This window comes from Dermacentor andersoni, chromosome 1 (assembly GCF_023375885.2).
Source record: "Dermacentor andersoni chromosome 1, qqDerAnde1_hic_scaffold, whole genome shotgun sequence".
Taxonomy (NCBI): domain Eukaryota; kingdom Metazoa; phylum Arthropoda; class Arachnida; order Ixodida; family Ixodidae; genus Dermacentor; species Dermacentor andersoni.
In genome coordinates, this window is record NC_092814.1 from 76,640,992 (window position 1) to 76,660,894 (window position 19,903).

At 41.4% G+C, this 19,903-nt stretch overlaps 1 protein-coding gene and 1 pseudogene across 1 annotated transcript in view; one reads left to right on the top strand and one right to left on the bottom strand.

Annotated features, from left to right (window-relative positions):
* LOC126544068 (transmembrane protein 208) overlaps positions 1-12,195 on the bottom strand; it is a 63,595-nt gene extending 51,400 nt beyond the window's left edge. The window contains exons 1-4 of the mRNA XM_050191275.3: positions 11,981-12,195; positions 10,480-10,578; positions 5,007-5,066; positions 1,009-1,148 (exon numbers count right to left, since the gene is read on the bottom strand). Of these exons, the coding sequence (XP_050047232.1) occupies positions 1,009-1,148; positions 5,007-5,066; positions 10,480-10,578; positions 11,981-11,986 (305 nt within the window). The 5' untranslated portion in view covers positions 11,987-12,195. The remainder of the gene's footprint in view (positions 1-1,008; positions 1,149-5,006; positions 5,067-10,479; positions 10,579-11,980) is intronic.
* A 1,303-nt stretch (positions 12,196-13,498) lies between these two features.
* LOC126544063 (cleavage and polyadenylation specificity factor subunit 4 pseudogene) lies at positions 13,499-19,282 on the top strand (annotated as a pseudogene).
* The last annotated feature ends 621 nt before the right edge of the window (positions 19,283-19,903 follow it).

Genomic DNA, 19,903 nt, shown 5'->3' on the forward strand with positions numbered 1-19,903 from the left:
CTATTACATCAAACTCATACACTACTACTGTTTAAACACCAATTAAGTTGTCCCTTTCATACGGCACACAGTGCATAAGTTTAACGAGTGACCGGCAATACACATGTAGAGAAAAAGGCACGAAGATACATGTGAAGAAGACAACGATGCTGGGCGGCGAAATGAAGTTGGGAGCATCATTTAGGCACGTGATGCATAAAGCGCGAGAGAAAAAGAGGAGAGATGAGCTGGGCTTTGCTGATGTGGGCATGGACTGGTGCAGACGCATCACCAGCTGTGCTCTGGTGACGTGATTATGACTCATAGGGAACCCGGACGTGAGAGGGGAATCTGAGAGTTCATCAGCGACAGCCCAGCTCCTAAGCTTCGGCTACAGTGCCATGGCAGTGCTCCACGTGAAGCCGTCCCATCACCTGCCAACGTCCAGTGCCCTGGAGACAATCAATCGCCTGGCCACGTCAGCAACCCGGCGCACTACCGACTACAACCACATCATGTGCCTTGCGAGTCCCAGGTGCACTGCTGCCAATGTGGAAACCAGCCCCGTCAAGCTACAGTGACGGAGGCTGCCATCTGCGTCATGTCAGAGTTACAACGGCCATGTCTTGTGACACGTCGGACCGGCTACCGCCATGTCGTTACGATTAGACAGTTTTGGTTCTTTAGTCTATTGTGAACTAAAACACTATAGCTTGGGTGTTGGTTTGTTCATGAGTTGCAAGGATAGGGGTTTAACAGGTGATTATAGAGTTATTTGTACTATTTCTTTGTATTTTCTTGGCTTACTCATTTTTGTGTTATAAATGTTTTTCTATTATGTACAGGTTGTCTCCTGTCTCTTTCTAGAGTGCCTGAATTCATGACAATAAGAAAAACATTGACAGCACCACACTACTCTCATAAGCAACAGTTGGCTCTGAATATAAATTTGAAATATGCCGTTGATACCGAAACAAACAAAAAGCTGTGAAGAATCTGCAATGGACAAGAAACAACATATCTGCTTACTCGCCCATGCCAGCTTGTGCCATGTTGAGGTCCAGGCCACCATCCAAGAGTTGGCCAGTTTCTGAATAGGATGCTCGAGCCATGTACCGCATTGTTTGGATGCACCCACCGTAGACGAGCAATGAGAACAGGAACAGCAGCTGCACAAAGTATGCAAGTCAGTCAGCTTCATTACACGCCTTGCCCAGTGCTTCATGCAGAAGCCTAATTCAATTTTGCTACCACAGTATTCAACTCCTTGATACAAAGTAGAAACTTAAATTCAGCAGGAAAACCATATTATTTCTGTGCTACTGACATGTCTGTGTGTTCACATACAACTTGTTTCTCCTTCCACAGAGGGCAGGCAACTATGAAAACAATATTCAAACCTTCGTTCTAAAAAGAAAATCTACATAACTTTGCTTTGCTTCATAGTTCAAACTAAAATGAGTAAATTCTGGGTTTTCTTGCGCTAAAACCATGATTCGATTATGAGGCATGCCATAGTAGAAAACTCCGCATTCATTTTGACCACCTGGGTTTCTTTAATGAGCACCTAAATCTAAGCATAGAGGCATTTTTCCATTTAACCCCTGTTGAAATGCAGACGCCGCAGATAGTTAAGTGAAGCAGCCTTGCCTGCAGAATTCAAGAACTGAGTTTAATAAGGAGCACATAAGATTGTTTGTATCTTTCTGACAAGAATTCATGACAGATGTTTTGTACCAGACCAGAATCTATGGAACAAAAAAAAATTTGTGGAAGAGTATTGATTGCTTGGTGCAACCAGATGATGCAATTAGCACTCAGGTTTACCTAGAAGGTATCATCTGCTGGCATTATTTTGTAGCTAGAGATAGCTTTTATGTTGTCATGGCTGCTATATCAGCTGAGCTTTCTGCTGTTAGGTTGTGTCTCATGTTACTGTGCCTCTTCATTCTTATTGTTAACCAATCACTCTCAGGTTTACTTTCACTCTTCCTTGTCAAAATGTTCAACATGACACTTCAGTGGAGCAATAGGCCTCCTTCTAATGCACTCTAGAACTATGAAATGTGAAAATAATATGGACGGGATATATGTCATTTAATTTGTCACATACATTCCTTTTGGCTGAGCCAACAAACGTACACTGAAAAGAATATCCAAGACTATAAGCTGAGGTCACCATTGCTGGTTTACTGATTGCACTGGCACGAACAGAGATCCTACACTAGAGTTTCAAATTTATGTCAGTGCTAGCCAGTACTCAACAGCAAAGCTGGGCAAGTAGTACAAACTTTTGCCTGACGTCTTTCAAGCCATAACCAGGAAGCTGAGCCTCTCTCTTCTTGCCTTGCTTGCTCATTTAAGCATCATTTGTGCCCCTATTTTACGTGCTGAATGTAGGGCTGGGCATTGATAAAAAGTTGATATAATTGATTAATTTATTGATTAATCAGATTTGTGGAATCATGTAAGCAAGCTAAAACAATAAAAAAATAAGGATTTCAGTACATAAACTTCTAAGCAAAAACAAACCATGCAATTTGAATGGACAGCTGCCTTTAAAGAGGCCTTGAAAATCTTTTTGAACATAGTAAGAAAATGTTGCCAAACTGTCATAGAGGCTGCTGTGAACATGTGGGCCTAATATTACTGCACTGCATGCAGCAGGGAATTTATAATCTCATGTCAAAAATATAATAAATATAAAATTACGTTATCTTTAATATTCCTGCATTTATGCAAAAGTATTGCATTAATCTTTGCATTTGCATCTGACCTGAACCAACAAGTTGAAAAATCGCATGCGCACCCTAAAATGAATTCAATAAAGCAATGTGACCAAGTCCATCAACACTTCAGGAATTCACTCTCACTGTACACTGTGTGCGATATCGCAGCATGAGTAATCCAAACAAGTTATCACTTTTGTCTCAACTCTACAACCAAGTCAGCTGCATCACACATGCTCCTAAGCCTAGTAGTACAAATATAGTATTGAAGTTGAGAGAAAAACAAGAAAACTTGAAAGTTAAGGAATGCACAACAAGCGATGGAACGAAACGTATGGATGTAGCAGAATGGATTAGAAAGCAGAACTGAGAGCTGACATTCTAAGTGAGAACAAGAAAAATGAAGTGGAGTTGCGCAGGTCATGTAATGCATAAAACAGATGATTTGTGGTCCATTAGAGTAAAGGAATGGGCACCAAGGGAAGGGAAATGCAGTCGAGGGCAGTAGAAGATTAGCTAGACTGCTGAGATCAGGAAATCCTAAGGTCTAGAATGGGCTTCACTAACACAGGACAGGGGTCAGTGGAGATAAATTAAAGAGCTCTTCATTCGGCAATAGACTTAAATTATAAGGAGCACAGCAACACTTTTTTAGTGCCACCCTTACTACTTTAGACTTACTGTCACATCAAAGAGGTCAAACAGATAGGAGCAAAAATAACTACTGTACAATAATTAATGCATGCAAACCTAAGTTATTCAATGTACAAGCCTCAATATACAATAAATGCAGAGCTACTCTCAATGCGAATATTTGCAGTTATCAATACCACATTTCACTCTCCTGGTGACAATACACTACATAATGCATTTTCTTTAAATTCACTACTAAGGATTGCTTGCTACAATATGAAGCAGGACCAAACATTACAAAACACTTTGCTAAAAGCTTTGCTTTACAGCCACAGTGGCACTGTGGGCACTAAAGCCAAAGGCAGTGTCAAACTGGTCCAGATTACCTGGTGCACTGAAATGTGCAGAAGCTTGGCTGCTGAAGCACTCTCAGCGCAGCCACAGAAATCTAAATCATGAGTCAAACACTATATATGCATGGCACATTTAGTATTACAAAAATTATAGGCTTTTTCTTTATTAACCCTTCAACCCTTTCAGAGCCACTGACGTACCGGCACATTTCCATGTTGTTGTCCCGCCATATCAATGATCTGTACGCTCTCCATTATCTCTAGTTGGACGTGCGCACCAACACAATGTAGTTCCGACATCTGTTGTATATCACTAGAAGCATATTTTCTCGTCTCTCTGGGTTTGCTCAGTCTAGGTTTTTGTTAGCGCACTGCGAAACGCACATCCACAGATGGGAGGGGGTGGCTCCTGGAGCTTGTGCACCGCTGCTGTGGCAACCCTCCATTCAAACATTCGTGCTGTAGCACAAGGCCACCACTCTTGAGCATTACTGCCACCTGTTGCATGTCTATAGAAGGGCTTGTTTTTTTTTAACCCTGACACGGTGACGCTATCGTGGACGTGTGCATGTCAAAACAAAACTAGGTAGGAGATACAAACCAAAGATGGGAATGTGAGGATCGTACTAAGACTGCATTTGCCATTATCCGTGTCATTTTTTTACTTCTACATAACAAAATATAAAGAAACGTGTTCATTTTAATCCAAGATAAAAAAAAAAAAATGCTGGCGGTACATCACCTCTGAAAAAAACAGATACTGAAGGGGTTAAAGAAGAGACATATATATATATATACCCCAAAAATATGCTTGTTTTCTATTTAAATGTGCAAAACACATAGAGAATAAGCATAATCAATGAAAAGATAAAAATATTTTGCAGAAACCTTTCCGTCAATGAGAAGGAAACAAGAGGCAGAAAACTGGAAGTGGGCTTCACCCCAAGTGCCCTACGGCTTCGTTTGGAATTTGCAGACAGCTCTCATCATATGTAACCCATTGGTGCACATTCCATTTGGTTCAAACCACATGTGTGATGCCACTGCAGCTGGAGATCTTGCATCTCCTCTAACCGTGCTTTCAAAAGAAAGTGAGTCGGGCGCCAAACTTCTTTCTCATCCCGTGTTCCTGCTTTAAACTAAAGAAAAGTGATGCTTGCTGCCTGTCATTTAGTGTTTGCCGAAGACATTTAGCCACAGGCTTCATACTCGATACCAAAACTCGGCAAGAAAAATTTTTTTTTATTCTGGTATGTTGCCTGTAGGCAACAGTCGTCCGTAAAGGGTTAATAATTTAACATACAATACTTACCATGTAAGACAATGTAATAGAATCCCTCCACAGCACCATGTGTGCGATGAGGTGAACAGCCTGTTTAGGAATTATCACATAACAAGCAGTGAGAAAATACTATTCATTGAAAGAATGTGCAATGATGCAATTTCACATACAAGAAACGGGATAAGCTTAAATGTATTATATTGCCCTCACACAGCATTCCCTCCAAATAATGAGCCATAAATGAGCTCTTCGTAAGTTCATCAAACTATTTACAATGACAATGTGCATCAGCACCATCATCAAGTTATACCTCTGTCACATGGCACATGTAATATCATTCACAGTAAATGACATTCGTACCGAATGTCATTGCGGTCTTGCATTCCCTGTCTACACGGGTATACAAAATGGCATTCACACTTGATGGCGATGTTTATCGGCGCCTTATGTACGCAGGCACTCAGCAATCGGCATATATACGTTCAGGCTGCGCTTCGCCCCGCGCAAATCGCCGAGGTGGTCTTCGCACTTTTAGCAGTGCGTGCATCTCATCGTCAGTCCAGTGCGCTTTTCACTTTTCATTATCCACTGGCGAAGCTGCAGGGTTGGCTTCCGTGGTTGGTGGATAGGCTTTAGCACAGCACCACATTGAAAACAATACACAGAAAAAAAAAGAAACAGACAGCCGCTGGTAAAAATGGTTGACAAGAGAGCTAGAATCCAGTCGAGACTAGGAACAAGAATATAGATGCACAAACTACGTCAACTATCATGCTGTACGTCATAAAATTATTGAAAGGTTGATAACAGCAATTATGACAACCTTTACTCTGATTACATTTCACTTTAACTTACCGATTTTGTAATTTTTTTGCCAAGCCCCTGTCGTCGAGATTACACAAGTCGCATTTGCATGAGTTCGGGAAACTCATTCAATGGGCGAATGCCATAAGCTGTGAATATCATTCATTATGCCCGTGTAGGAGCAACAAGAATGGCATTAAGACGTAATCTCATTAGCTGCAAATGACATTACATGTGCCATGTGACAGCGGTATTAGATATAGCAAATGTTTAACTCTTTTCTTACCATGCTTCAATAAATTGATCAGCTCGATTGATATCTACAATGGCAGTGTATTAGCGGTGTGTCAGCTTGACACTTTGCCAAACACTGGCTATAGAATTCTTCTACAAGCAAAGCCATGCATTACAAGGACCGAGTACTGCATTTTTATTGTCAAATGTGTCAATAATAGGCCATGTCAGAAAATCTTTAAAAATAGAACTATCGACCAAAGGCAATGTTAAACTTGGCCTCTCATGTCTGTCACACTTCATGAATCAAATAACATCAAATATGCACTTTCACCAGCTTAGCTGCACAATTTTTAAATGACAACAGTAGTGATAACTCTGCAAATTCTGACAAGCTTTGGCATATGCTTGGCATATGCACCCCAAACTTTGGCATATGCTTTGAAGCATGGACTGTTTTGATTTTTGTGTCCCAGTAATATAGAAAGCAACTTCCACAGTTGGTCACTAGTATTAATGTTTCAACTTCACACATACAAGATATTATGAGCCCCCATTGTGTGTAGTTTTCACTCCAACAAGAGCGTGCAGACAATTTTAGTCTGACCTTCTGCAGAAGTTTGGTTAGCAGTTCAATCTCTTCCTGCTTTAATACAGCCTGCGCAAATGGCCTTTCTTTATGATGAATACATGGACACAGCACATGAAGGCTGCAGCACCTGTTCAATATGCATAACTAAGTCAGCTTGCTTTCAAAGAAAAGCTGATCGAGCACATTCACTCAAGTACATAGAAGGTGGGACGACAATCCCTGCCCAAACAATCGTTGCTTAGAAGAGTGCACAGATAAGGTAACCAGGAACTTGCTGCAAGGAGTCAAAACACTTCCTGTGCAATTGATGTGTACCAGCTCTTCACATTAACAAAGAAACGACCTTCCTGCACAGCATGGGCATCATCTCAGAAAAAATTCACAATGACTTTTTTAGTTTGGCCTCAGCACTTTTAACTCTCAGCATTTCAAACTAAAGCCAAAAATTATTTTTTTTGTTCACGCTTCTTGGGGTGCTTTTCTGAAGTTGCACGTAAAAATACTGAATAACTTTTTCGGCACTTACTTTCTCTGATTCCGTTCAAAATACCAATGATTAAGGTAGAATGTGATGTATGACCATCTTTGTTAAAACCAATATTTTGTTAATAAGATTATCAAAGATAACAGCATTAACTAGTGTGTTTCTAGTGGTAAAGAAAAATTAACACACAAGATATCAACACATAAGATATCAATGACTTGAATCTAGAAACAAAGATAGAAGAGAAACAGCCCAGTCAAGCACCAGGCATTACAGGCACATCACAAAATTGAAATCAAAGCTCTAATCCCACAAAATTCAACCATACAGCGATATCTTAGCACTGAACTAAATCTGACTTTAGTGAGTGCTTATGAAACACAATGCATTAAGAGCTCAAGTATGCTGAACAAAACCAGATCCCTTTACCCGGCCTTTAACACAGCTCTCTAGCATTATAGCTTTTCACTGGCCCTTTGAAACATCGACAATGCAGTGAGCCATGTTGTTAAAAGTTTACATTGGCATTTTTATACAAGAGAGCATTTCAAGTAACCATTTAGGCATGCATTCAATTTAAATGCAATTTAAAGCAATACATTTTATAAGGCTCTGTGCAAAGTTTCACTCTGTCTTAAATTGTGGAGAATAGAGGAAAAGCATAATTTGTGCTCTGGGGTGAAAAAGAAAGCTGCTCATTTGGCAGCTTCACAGTGGTCTCATCGCCTTATAGAAGCCATAATTGGTGGTGTTTCCTTAAGAGAAACTTTTATTTGAAAATTTAAAGAAAGTTGGCCATAACTGCATTTTAGACCAGTGTCTCTCAAGCAATGGTTTGTAGACCCCTAGGGGTCCTTGAGTGTTTAGGCATGTTTGGTTTGTTTGAACCATTCTACAGCCATAATAACTGTAATAACTGTTGCTTTTTCTGAATAGACTCAGATATGATCGAAAACATGAAGTAGTGTTGCTGTGCAACAAGATTTGCATTCTGTACTGTCCTTTAAGCTGTTGACGGCATCTTCATCTATGCAACAGCATGTTTCTCATCAAATCATCAACAGCAAAATTCAACTGATAAATAAAGCGCAAGAGAGCTTTCTGGCAGCTGCAAATTTAAAACAATTCAGTTGGTGTCGCACCCCCAGCTTGGCTGTGGTTTTCTGTGCATACTTCACAAATATAACACAGCCAGTGCAGTCCTTGAATGCCCTGCAAGGACTTCAAGGGGTCCACAAAAATACGGAGGTCGAGAACCACGTCCTTAGAGTGTTTCATGATGAACAGACACTAAATTTTTGCAAGGTTGAGCGATGGGCTAGTAGGTTTTACATGTTTTTCCCAGTCCATTAGACAAGGATGACAGAATAGGACACACACCATGCGGAACTTACAAATGAACTTTATTTTCTTGAACGCCGTTATAAATGCACTTTGAAGCAGGAAAACATGAAACAACACAAGTGAGGCGAAAGAAACGCAATCTGCAGAAGACAACCCACCACATGTGTCACTTATTTCGCGACAGGAAAACGCATTCCTTCCTTGACAGGGAAAGCAAAGCCACACTGACGCACATGTTACCCAATTTCAAAATTTATTCCACATGTGATCATGCCCCAACCTAAGATGCCCACCGACAACCCTTTCTGCATGATACTGACGTTTTTGAAGACATTCGTTTAGGCACTGCCCGGTTTTACCTACATACTCACTACTTCAAAATAACAGAATACAATAAGCAGTAAACAATGCTTTTGCCACAGGGCAAGAACTTGTCTTAATGCTTAGTGGTGCACCTTTGTCTAGGATCTGAGCTAACATTGACCTGACGGCACATTTTTTTAGAATTTATCAGGTGCCAAAAACACGACTTTCACACCAACTTGTTTACCAATGTGCTTTATGTTGTGGATACACCAACTTGTTTGCCAATGTGCTTCATGTTGTGGATAATCTGATGGATGTATGGAACAACTCTAGTCTCTTGATTTTATGTCGAACAACAGAAAACTGCACCGGCGCTACCAGCTTTCTTATTTGACTACAGCGTATCTTCAGCAACAGATCTTAAGACATGGTGTGGGCACCCCGCAGATGCCAAATGACATTGCTCACTCGATTTTGCTTTGCCCTATAGTGCACAAGGAATGCTTTTTGGAACGGTGCTAACTGAAATTCCAATGTGTTTCTTAAGCACACCTTGGGGTCAATATCTTGAAAGCAGTGCTAGTCCTGGTATTTCTGGTAACTATGGATAAGACTTCAGAAATGCCCTGCTTCAATTCTGAAGTTGTAATCTGTGCCTTAAAGTGAATAATTTGAAAGGTAATAAGTGGAATTGTGCTAACTGACCAACCAGCAATTGCTATATGTTGTGCAAACAATGTCGACCTCTACGGTAACTCACAAAGAGGCAGAAATGCACCATCTACTGCAAACAATAGTGAAAAACAGTAAAGAACATAGGTGCTGTGAGCTTCAATCATGTGAAAGTTTGCATAAAAAAGCACCACTAACCATCTCTTTCCAAGCCTTGGTGGCTCATGTCAACCTGACGCATATTAAAATTACCCTCTTCTTAAACAGTAGTCCATTTTTGTCCACTAAGCACGAGCACATATTCTTTAGAATGTACACACAAGAACACTAAGTACTTATAAGATAAACCATAAAATCTGCCTGCATCAACGAGCTATGTCATTATCTAAAGAATTTACATTCCAGTCCAAGCAAAAAAATTGCACGATTGACAAAAAAAATTTCCATTGGATTTGAGAACTCAGTAGAGGCTATTAAAAAATTAAATTCTGGGGGTTTTATGCGCCAGAATTAGGACATAATTCTAAGGCGTACGATAGTGGGGGGGCTCCGGATAGATTTTGACGACCTGGAGTTCTTTAGCATGAACCCAATGCACGATACACAGGCTTTCTTGCATTTCGCCCCCATCAAAATGAGGCCCGAGCGGCCAGGATTTGATCCCGCACACTTGGGCTTAGCAGTGCAACACCAAAGCCACTGCACCACCATGGTGAGGCAGTAGAGGCTATAAACGAGAAGAAAGGGGGTTAACCAAGGGGCCCGATTTTTATTAGTCATATTATAAGTAGCCAACAAACACTGACACTAAGGACAACATAGGGGAAATTATTTGTGTGTAATAAATGAAGTAAAGAAACAATAAATTAATGGAAATGAAAGTGGATGAAAAAACAACTTGCCGCAGGTGGGGAACGATCCCACAACCTTCGCATATTACGTGCAATGCTCTACCAATTGAGCTACCATGGCACCGTTTCCCCCATTACTCTCTTGGGTATTTCTTGGGTCCTTGAGTAGAGGCTATTGTAGTATGGAAGTTGGAAAGGCAAGCAAGAAATACTTACTAGTGCTGCAACTGCCATAATACTGTAGAACTTGATGGTTTGTTTATTCTCTTCTACTATCTGCTTTTGTCCCTTAGTTCCTTGTTTTCCTTTTTGTGGCTGCAAGTGATAATATCCAGTTAGGCAAAGTATCAATTCAAACCTTGAGCACTATGTGAGGTACAAGCGCACAGAACTTTATTTTGAACTCTGTTTCTGGTAGTCATTACATACACACCCATATCAGAGGTTCACTAACCCTATACGTCAGTTTGAAGTCATAAAAGTATAGCGTCCCTCTTTTTTTCTTTCTACATACAGCATGAGCACATACCCTACAGCGTTCTTTTGTTGTGGGAGCAAGAAACCTTGAATGTTCAAAACCTTCACTGAATTCTTCAATGCCATTTAAAGGTAGTGTGCTTAGCTATCTGTGCATTAAAGGCAAATAAAAAAAAGCATGGTCACTCTGTCTCAATGGCGAAAATTACCACTCAATTTTGACAATCACAACGCCAAAAGACCTTCTTGGCGTCCTGGCTGTTACCATCCATACAAACGCATTGCTGTCCCGCCTTTTTTTCGTTAGGTATAAAAGAAAATATGTGCCTACTAATACTAAATGAGGCACCCAAAAAGAGCTACCCTTGCACCTAAATTTTCGTATTTTTATTTGATAATACTAACCCTGCTTGGCGTCCTTTATGATCAAACTAAGATATAACGTATTTTGAAGATGCGAATCCACAACTTACGTAGTTGTTTGGTTACTGCCTAGTTCTCACAAATGTTTCTTTTCCACAATTTACACGCCCTAACCATATTACATGAAAAGTCCAGTTGGCATAACACCTTCGAACGAACGTTTCAGTGATGAAAAACGCCGACCATGGATAAATTCACTCTTGCCTGTTTGCTGCTGTCAGCTACTAGGCATGTGAAACCAGTAAACTGCGGACGCAAGCATCCCAAATGCAGCTGACAGCGTTTCGTGTTCTAGGAGGATACCGGTGTCACACGTACACTTTTGATCGCGATCGGGGCAGATCCAGGTCGAAATTCTCGACTGCGATTGGCTCCCTCGCGAATTTTGCGCAAGGGAGTCAATCACGACCGACAAATTCGATCCGGATCGGGCTTGATCTCGATCAAAAGTGCGCCGTGTGACACCCGTATTACATCTGCCCTTAAACATAAAAGTTCGTACGAACATACATCAGTGGAAGGTAGATATACTATTCTGTCACGAAAAGCGTGCTGCCGCTACGAATTACTAGCGTCTTGGTCAAAGAGAAAGGCAAGGAACGTAAATGTTTCGCAAAAAAGAACGTGAAGTTCGCATATGGCATAACCTGTTCTGCAATGCTGAGCCCGAGTTATTACTGATGTTTCAACAAATAGCAGCAGCTTGCCTATCAACGCTTAACGCAAATTCATATTAACGTGCAGGACAACAACACTAAGAAGCGGATAAGTAAATATTCAAGCGCTTCGCCTAGGAAACTGGCAAGCGTCAACATACCGCCATTGCCGTCTTCTGGAATTTTGAATTGTCAAATAACGACTTCACGGAATGAAAGAGCCACGTGAGGCAGAATACAACTCACAACGCTATATCAGAAAAATGTTTTGTATAGCTTAAGTAGGCATTGGAAAATTTAGGGCACAATTAGATTGAACAGATGCAGCGCTGATCGCGCAGCGTGCTGAGCGTGCTTGTCACGAATTCATAAATAGACAAGACGACACGGTTTTCGACTTCCCATGGTTGCACGCCAGAATCTTGTTCTTGTCTAAACCAACAGATAATTTAGACAACGTTATAAATCTCTAAACGTTTCGCCAAATTCAAATTGAAATAAGGTTATACCATTAAATTTCTTTTATTTACAGCCACTTCGGCATACGAAGAATTGTTTCTTTTAAGCTCAATGGAAGTTCGTTTTGCTTGTCTTACGAGTAGACGCCAAAATAATTACCTCCGAGATCCTAAGGCACCGTTCTACATATGTTTCACCTCATAGCCTCACATGGGCCGCACAGTTGAAACAGTGAAGTGTCGCCATCTCAAACGTCATGCAAACCTTTATGTGCATTTTGTTGGAGAGTTATTAGTCTGGACAACACTAAATAAAATAATGAAGCTTGCATATCTGTTCTGAACATTTCTTACCACCGCGAGCAAGCTATAGCTCAACGCAGAGCCTCGTTCGTCCTTTTATTGTTTAAATATTTTCCTCCTTTTGCGCGATGTGAGCACCACTGATGCCCAGAAGGCCAGCTCTGGGCTGTCCGGGCATCAGGCCTTGAACCGTAGCGGAGGACTCCGCTACGGTTCAAGGCCTGACCTGCGTCTAACGGAGTGGGGAGCCAGCCTTCCGTTCCCCTTTCAAACCCAGCAGGGACTTTTCAATAAAGATGTTTTATCTCTCTCTCAGTGATGGACACCACCGATATTTCAATTCTATTTCCACCGATTATTTCAGTTCTCAAGGTGTTGTAATGTTATGTTGCTTTGATCCACTAATGTGACCAAATTACAGCTTCTAACGATAGCATCCTCAAAGTAATAGTTTCTGATCTCAAAGGCAATGCTTTAATCTACTGTAAGGCTGTAAGGTGTCGCGTGGTATCGCTCACATTGAGTGAATCTGGATACACAACGGTTGATGTAGTTTGGTATATGTAACTTTGATACACAAATGTGTAATTAATATTAGGTGCCCATGGCGCACAGCAGTTGATGTAGTTTGGTCTTTGGTTAGGTTTGGTGACAACTGTCAGTCATTGCCTCAGCCAGCGTATGGTGGGTACCAAGAGAAGGGAAACGCAGTCGAGGACGGAGAAGACTAGGTGGATCGATGAAATTAGGAAATTCTTGGGCGCTAGTTGGAATCGCTTGGCGCAGGACAGGGGTAAATGGTATAATGTAATTGGAGATCGCAGGGAGAGGCATTCGTTCTGCAGTGGCATGAAACAGGTAGATGATGATGATGATGGTGGTGTTGGCCAGCAACTGTCTCAGCCAACACTACCCATTTCCGTTTCCGGACAATGGCGGGATGTTTTCTGGTTTGATGTCTTCGTCGTCTGTACACGCCTTTGTTCTCGTATGCAAGGGTCACTCTTTCACCTTAAATCTAAGGTGGTAACTTGTATCTGATTGTGAGCTTGCCGGCGCTCAATACCTCACGATGGAGGAAATAGTAGGCAAAGTAGGAAATGTTGTCTTCGAGCTGGAGATGGCCCTGGAGCAACAACTCGGCGCGCTGCCGCTACCGTTCCCTGGTATGGACAAGTCCGGAGCAGCCGTGTGCTGCTTTTACGTGCAGGGAAACTGTAGCAAAGCATCTGCATGCCCTTTTAGGCATGTTAAAGGGGACCGAACAGTGGTCTGTAAGCACTGGTTGCGAGGTCTTTGCAAGAAAGGAGATCAATGCGAGTTTCTCCACGAGTTCGACATGACGAAAATGCCAGAGTGCTACTTCTATTCGCGTTTCAACGCGTGTAGTAACAAAGAGTGTCCATTTCTACACATAGATCCCGAAGCGAAAATCAAAGATTGTCCTTGGTATGACCGAGGCTTTTGTCGGCACGGCCCGAACTGTCGCCATCGACACACACGACGCGTCATGTGCAGAAACTACCTTAGCGGATTTTGTCCCGATGGACCTGAGTGCAAATTCATGCATCCGAAGTTTGACTTACCCATTCAGGATCCAGCACAGCAAGCGAAGAAGGCCAACATTGTATGCCATTATTGCGGTGAGGCAGGACATAAAGCAATATCCTGCCACAAAATGCCGGCCGAACTGCGGGAAGAGCAGCAGCACACTCGTATGCAGTTCCACAATCACTATGGTGGAATGCACCGACGTGATCACGAAGACGGCGGGGGCGCAAACGCTGGTGGACAACGAGGCTTTAGACCACTGGATCAAGTCACTTGTTACAAGTGTGGGGAGAAAGGACATTATGCCAACAAGTGCCCGAAGGGACATTTAGCTTTCCTTAGCAGTGCACTTCAAAACACACCGAACGTGTAGGCATGTTAGTGTGCATCACTACAGAGGTGCATCAGATGCAGTATGTGTCACTGCATCAGATGTTCAGTTTCCTTTTTCCTGTAAACCTCTCCATCAAGTCCTCACATTTGAATGATTGTACTTGACTACAAAGACCAGGGAGAGAGTATGTCTGTTCTCATCACAAACATATTGTCAGTCATTGTGTATGCAAGCGTAAAATTTGACATGCCCTTTGCCAAATTTTGCTAGACATTTGCCTGTGATGGTCGAAGTCAAAACTTGATTGCAAAGGTGGTACAGCACCAAGGAACTCTATACCAGTGGAGTTAGGCACACAGACAAACTTGTCTGCTAGTTGTGTATGCGTGGCCAACTCTGCAGGTTGGTTGTCCTTTGCAGTGGGATGTTAACAGCTTCCTGTATGTGTACATTGAGTGCGTGATGTTTTACTGATGCATAGTGCATTGCACTTCACCAGTGTTTTCAGTCCTCTTTGATACCATTTTTTTTAGTATTACTTTTTGTTTATAGGTATACTGGAAATAAGTGCCACACCACTGTTGTAAATGCTTGATTGTGTGAATGAGATGTTGTGCTTGAACCTGTAGGCACTGCAAAGTTGCCATGATTGTCTGGAACTGTGCATGAAATGCCCGTGGTGTGAAGTGTCACTGTGAAGTGTATTGCCAGATGGGTTGGACACAGAAGCAGACAAGGCCAGGGTGTCATTGCACCTTGTATACAACAAATAATTTTTGTTTTCTTGCTTGATACTTGGGGAAAGCTGTACAGAAAGCTTTCCCAAATTTTACTGGTTGTCATCTGTGTTTAGTACACAAACACACAAGGTTCTTGTGCTTCCTGCAGATACTTGGTTTACATTTATTTCCATTCATATTTTCTTGCTGAGATCATACTTTTGCAGTTTAACACCTGAATTCCAGTAGACACGCATGAGTTATGCCCAGTCACGTGTGTATCATCCAGCCAATGAACACTGAAGCCTATGGGAATTCACCACTACCACATGCAAATTCTCAGTGACAGTAATAGAGTTGTTGGTCATTGAGTTGAAAACTTACAAATGATCATTGAGAGCAGCTTTTGGCATTGCATGTTAAACATTCAAAAGAAAAAGCATTTTGAAATTGTGTTACATGTAAAACAGTACTGAATTTGTAGTAAAATATTGACCATGGCAAAATTTTTCAGAATTCTTGCTCTGTAGGTGAAATGACAGCTGTGCAGACTGTCAGATAGAAACAAAAAACCTCCACTTTGCTTTTCTTCATGGTTTTTTTGTTCATGTGCTGGCGTTTGCACCTTTCCTTTTTTTCATTACTGTGTCTATAATGTAAATGAGTGGTCTTTCAGGATGGTCCAGTGCCTACATGGGGTAGAACTGATCACTAGTGTGTATCGCTAATGGTTACATATAGGAGCCTGCAAGGCCAGGCTAGTGTGCTGTATGCAATTCCACGGTATACAACCATTTATTGAGAGTGCACATTTTTGCAACTTTGTGCTGATGCCAGTTCAAGCAGGGCCTGGACACTTCCCAGAGTAAGCATTGGAGGTTAGCACATAGGTTTGTGGAGAATTACAAATGCATTGCACACACAACATTGTCATTTGTCTCTGTAAGACTGTTAAGGCATGCATGTGTATGCATGCCTGTTGCCTTCACCTTGTGAAGGCGAAATGCATTCACCTTGTGAATGCATTTGTCACATGTTTGCCACCAGATTGTACAGGAGGATTTCTGCCTCGCACTGTAGACCCACGAGGCAAGAAGAGATTATTTGGCAGCAAGGTGAAGCATCCTGGTCTTCTGCTGCTGGGCTAGTTTGTACATAGTGTTAAAAAGAAAAACAGTGCAAAAAGCAGGACAAGAGAGAGAGGCAGACACTGTCTCATTGTTTCTGTCTGTCTTTCTTCTGTTTTTTTTTGCAGTGTTTTCATTCTTAATAGCATTGGTGGCACCTGTGGTCAGCGTCAGGTTGGGAGTGCAGTGGCAAATTCCCCTCAAAGTTAACATGTACCAGCAAATCAACTCGTCTGACTTTACATTCATTTCACTCCCTGCAGTCCATGGCCTGTGCCTTTGCCTTATTCAGGCACTGCCATGCCATGAACCTTCTCACCCTTCTGGGCGAGGTGCGCCTCTTTGCCTGTTAAGTGGCAGTGATGTTCATGGCTTTGAAGAAGCATTAATTTCACCACTAGTTCTGTGGTGAATCTTCTTGAATGGGACATAGACCTGCTCATGCTCTCTCGGGGGGGGGGAGTTTATTGGTCAGGAGAAAAAACACCTGTACTGTGTGCAGTTTTGTGCTGTGAGCCATCTTCTTCCTCCCTGCACATTCACCATTGGCTGCTAGTGTGTGTAGTTTGTGACTGCATTGTGTTCGTTGTTGCCGAGGTACAATTGGGGTGTCGCCTGTGCAATCCATAAGCAAACTATCTTCAGTAGAGGTGGGCAATCATAAACTTCTTCAAATACAAATTGAATGCGAATAGTAAGTGTTGAATATTGAATCGAATATTGAACAGTCAAACGCAGACTCATATATGTACAGCAGGAATATTTATTTTGCTATAATTACGCACCACACCTGTACTGACTAGTGCCAAGAAACAGCCTTACTATCAGGGACAGGTGATCAGTTTGAAACACAAGATCATAATTGGTCATTAAAGAAGCTGCATGAGCAGCCTCTCAACAACTTTAAAGCCTGGTCGCAAACAAACTTTCCAAGAAAGAGTGGCTACTGTTACAACTAGTTTTCCAAAAATGCTAAATAAATGGTTACTGAAATAAAGATTGAAGTTGTAGAAAACGAAAAAAAAAAGCTGTTGAAGGACTCGTGTGCTGTAGATACGCGTAATAAGGCCTGTTGTAAGGAAAACAATGGAGTTGTTTTCCTTACAATGGAATTGTAAGGAAAACAGTTGAGTTACGTTGTTTAAGTTGAGTTACGTTGTTTTCCTTACAATGGAATTGTAAGGAAAACAACATAACAGATAAAAGTGCTACATGCCTAGACTGGAAAACACTAATGACAGACTACAAGCAACAGTCACAGGTTGTGTAGGCTTCTGCCGCGAAACCATTTCTGGTCGTCTTAACTTATAATGATTTGTTTAACGGATGCAGAACAGTAACCAAACTAATATTCAGTTGTGAAACATTTGGTTAGTTAAGATATTCGAAATTATTGAAGAGTTTCTGTTCTTAACATAAATAGTTTATGGTATTCGATCCATATTCTAAATTTAAAATATTCTCCCACCCTTAGTTTTCAGAGAGCATAGAGGGAGGGAAAGGAGGCATGCAGTAATAGGAAGGGCCTCTCCTATTTTAAAACGATAGCTTTAAGGGCCCAATTAGACAGAAGATACGGTGGCGGCAGCGTTGTTTGTGTTTTGGACATGAGTGAAAACTCCCAATGGAAATAAAAATTAATTAAATTTTTCGACCGGTCAAAGAATGTTCGCATTGATGCCAAGTTTCTCGGGGAGGTTCCTGTATCCAAAGGAAAGTAATTGAGCTGAAAAGAAAATTGTGTTTCAGTGGAAACCGAACCCAGGACCTTGGGAATGCGAAACAGCCACGAAGGCTCATTGGTTCAAGTGTGTTAGAGGTAGTCATAGTAAATGCTTTGTGGTCTGACTCAGTAAAGTTTCTTAGAGAAATGTACTGTTGTGTGGATGGTAATTATGAGTATTGTAATTAAGAAAGGGCTAATTAGGCTGAAGTGAGTGCGAGTATTGGGCTGGCTCATTATACATAAACAAATGGAATGTGTATGTATGTGTGGTGGATCAATAAGCAGATTTTGTTCTGACTAGGTAAAATGTCTTGCAGAAGTGTTGAGATCATGAGAAGCAGTCGGGAACCCTTTAATGCTATTGCATTCTACTCTGAGAGGCAAAGCTTAAGTATCTCCCAAACTTTTTCTCACTTTCACGCTTGCTTGTGGTTTTTGTACACTTCTGTGTGGTCCACTAAGTAAGGCATCATGGGGGCTAAACTGGCCAGAGCAAGCATACTTAGAATTGCACTCGCTGCACCATAGGCAACACCATTGCCTGTGCCATGCAGTTGATCTTTCATTGAAAGTGTTTCATGACAAATAATCATTGTGCTCTGCATGTTCGGTCAGAACAAATGCAAGTTTCTGTGACCATTGAAATTCACCTTGTGGCAGCGGCATTCATGAATAGGGTATTTAATGACTGTTGGCTTCAATGGGCATTAAGACTGACCACGTGACAGCAGTGAAGGATTGTGCATTAATACAATTTTTCTCTTTCCAATGTTCTTTCCTTTCTTAAATTTTTATGTACAATCAGAAGCAAATGGTGTAATTCTCAAACAAAAATGGAAGTGTTTTGACAAATCAATTTTTCACATGTCACCGGTGCCATAATTTTTTCCTAGTAAAGGTTTTCATATTTCATGGTGCACTTTTTATCAACCACACCTTTATGTCGCATACCTGAAGCATGGTATACCAGTTTTAGTTGTGCTGTGTGGTTTTCATTTGCTGTTGATTGTACATGTTAACGCATCAGATTATTTTGTTAAACTTTGGGGGGAAGGTTGTTCAACCAAGTATATGTCTAGGCACATGTGGTCAGTGCACAAAAACATGAGGTGGATGCTCAGTCTATGTAATATGTGGGCAAATGAGGGTTAAATTGATGTGACACATTTTGCTGGAAATTGGAAATGACGTCAATAAAGGAATTGGTTAGCACGGTGCTTTTATAAAGCTGCTGTGTTAGTTACATTCTCTGGCTTGCAAATCTCTGGACAACAATGTTATTTATAATAGTGCCTGGCAAGAGTTATTACCATGTGCTGTTATAACTGTCACAGGAAGTCTGGTCATTATCTAGCTTAGGAAAAACGTGGGGAAGGTGGGAGATGGGAATTCAAGACGATGAGCAAAACGGGAACAAGGTAAAAGCAGGAGCCAACGTTGTGACAAGCAGAAAAAAGACAAGTCCACTTGTCAAAACGTTGGCTCCCGCTTTTACCTTGTTCTCGTTTTGCTCATTATCTAGTCTAGTGGCACAGGTAACTGCAGTCATGCTTTTGACCACTTCATGACACCTGTTTTAACAATTAGACAGTAACATGGCCCCACTACAGCAAATCTTGCATACTGTGTGTTGCTGTGGTACATCAAACCCCAGAAGTTTTTTTTTAACAAGGTTTATGCTACTGCGCCAAATTGTGGCTGTGCTTAGTGCCACTGGTTGGTGCAATGCTGTGTAAAAATATGAAATGAATTGTTCCCTGTAGAAACTGCAAAGGAAGGAAGGAAGAACTAATCAAGAAGTACAGAGTTACAGAAACAACGACTCGGTTGAGTGCTGTAAGTTGTGTGCTTTTAAAACCACCTTTA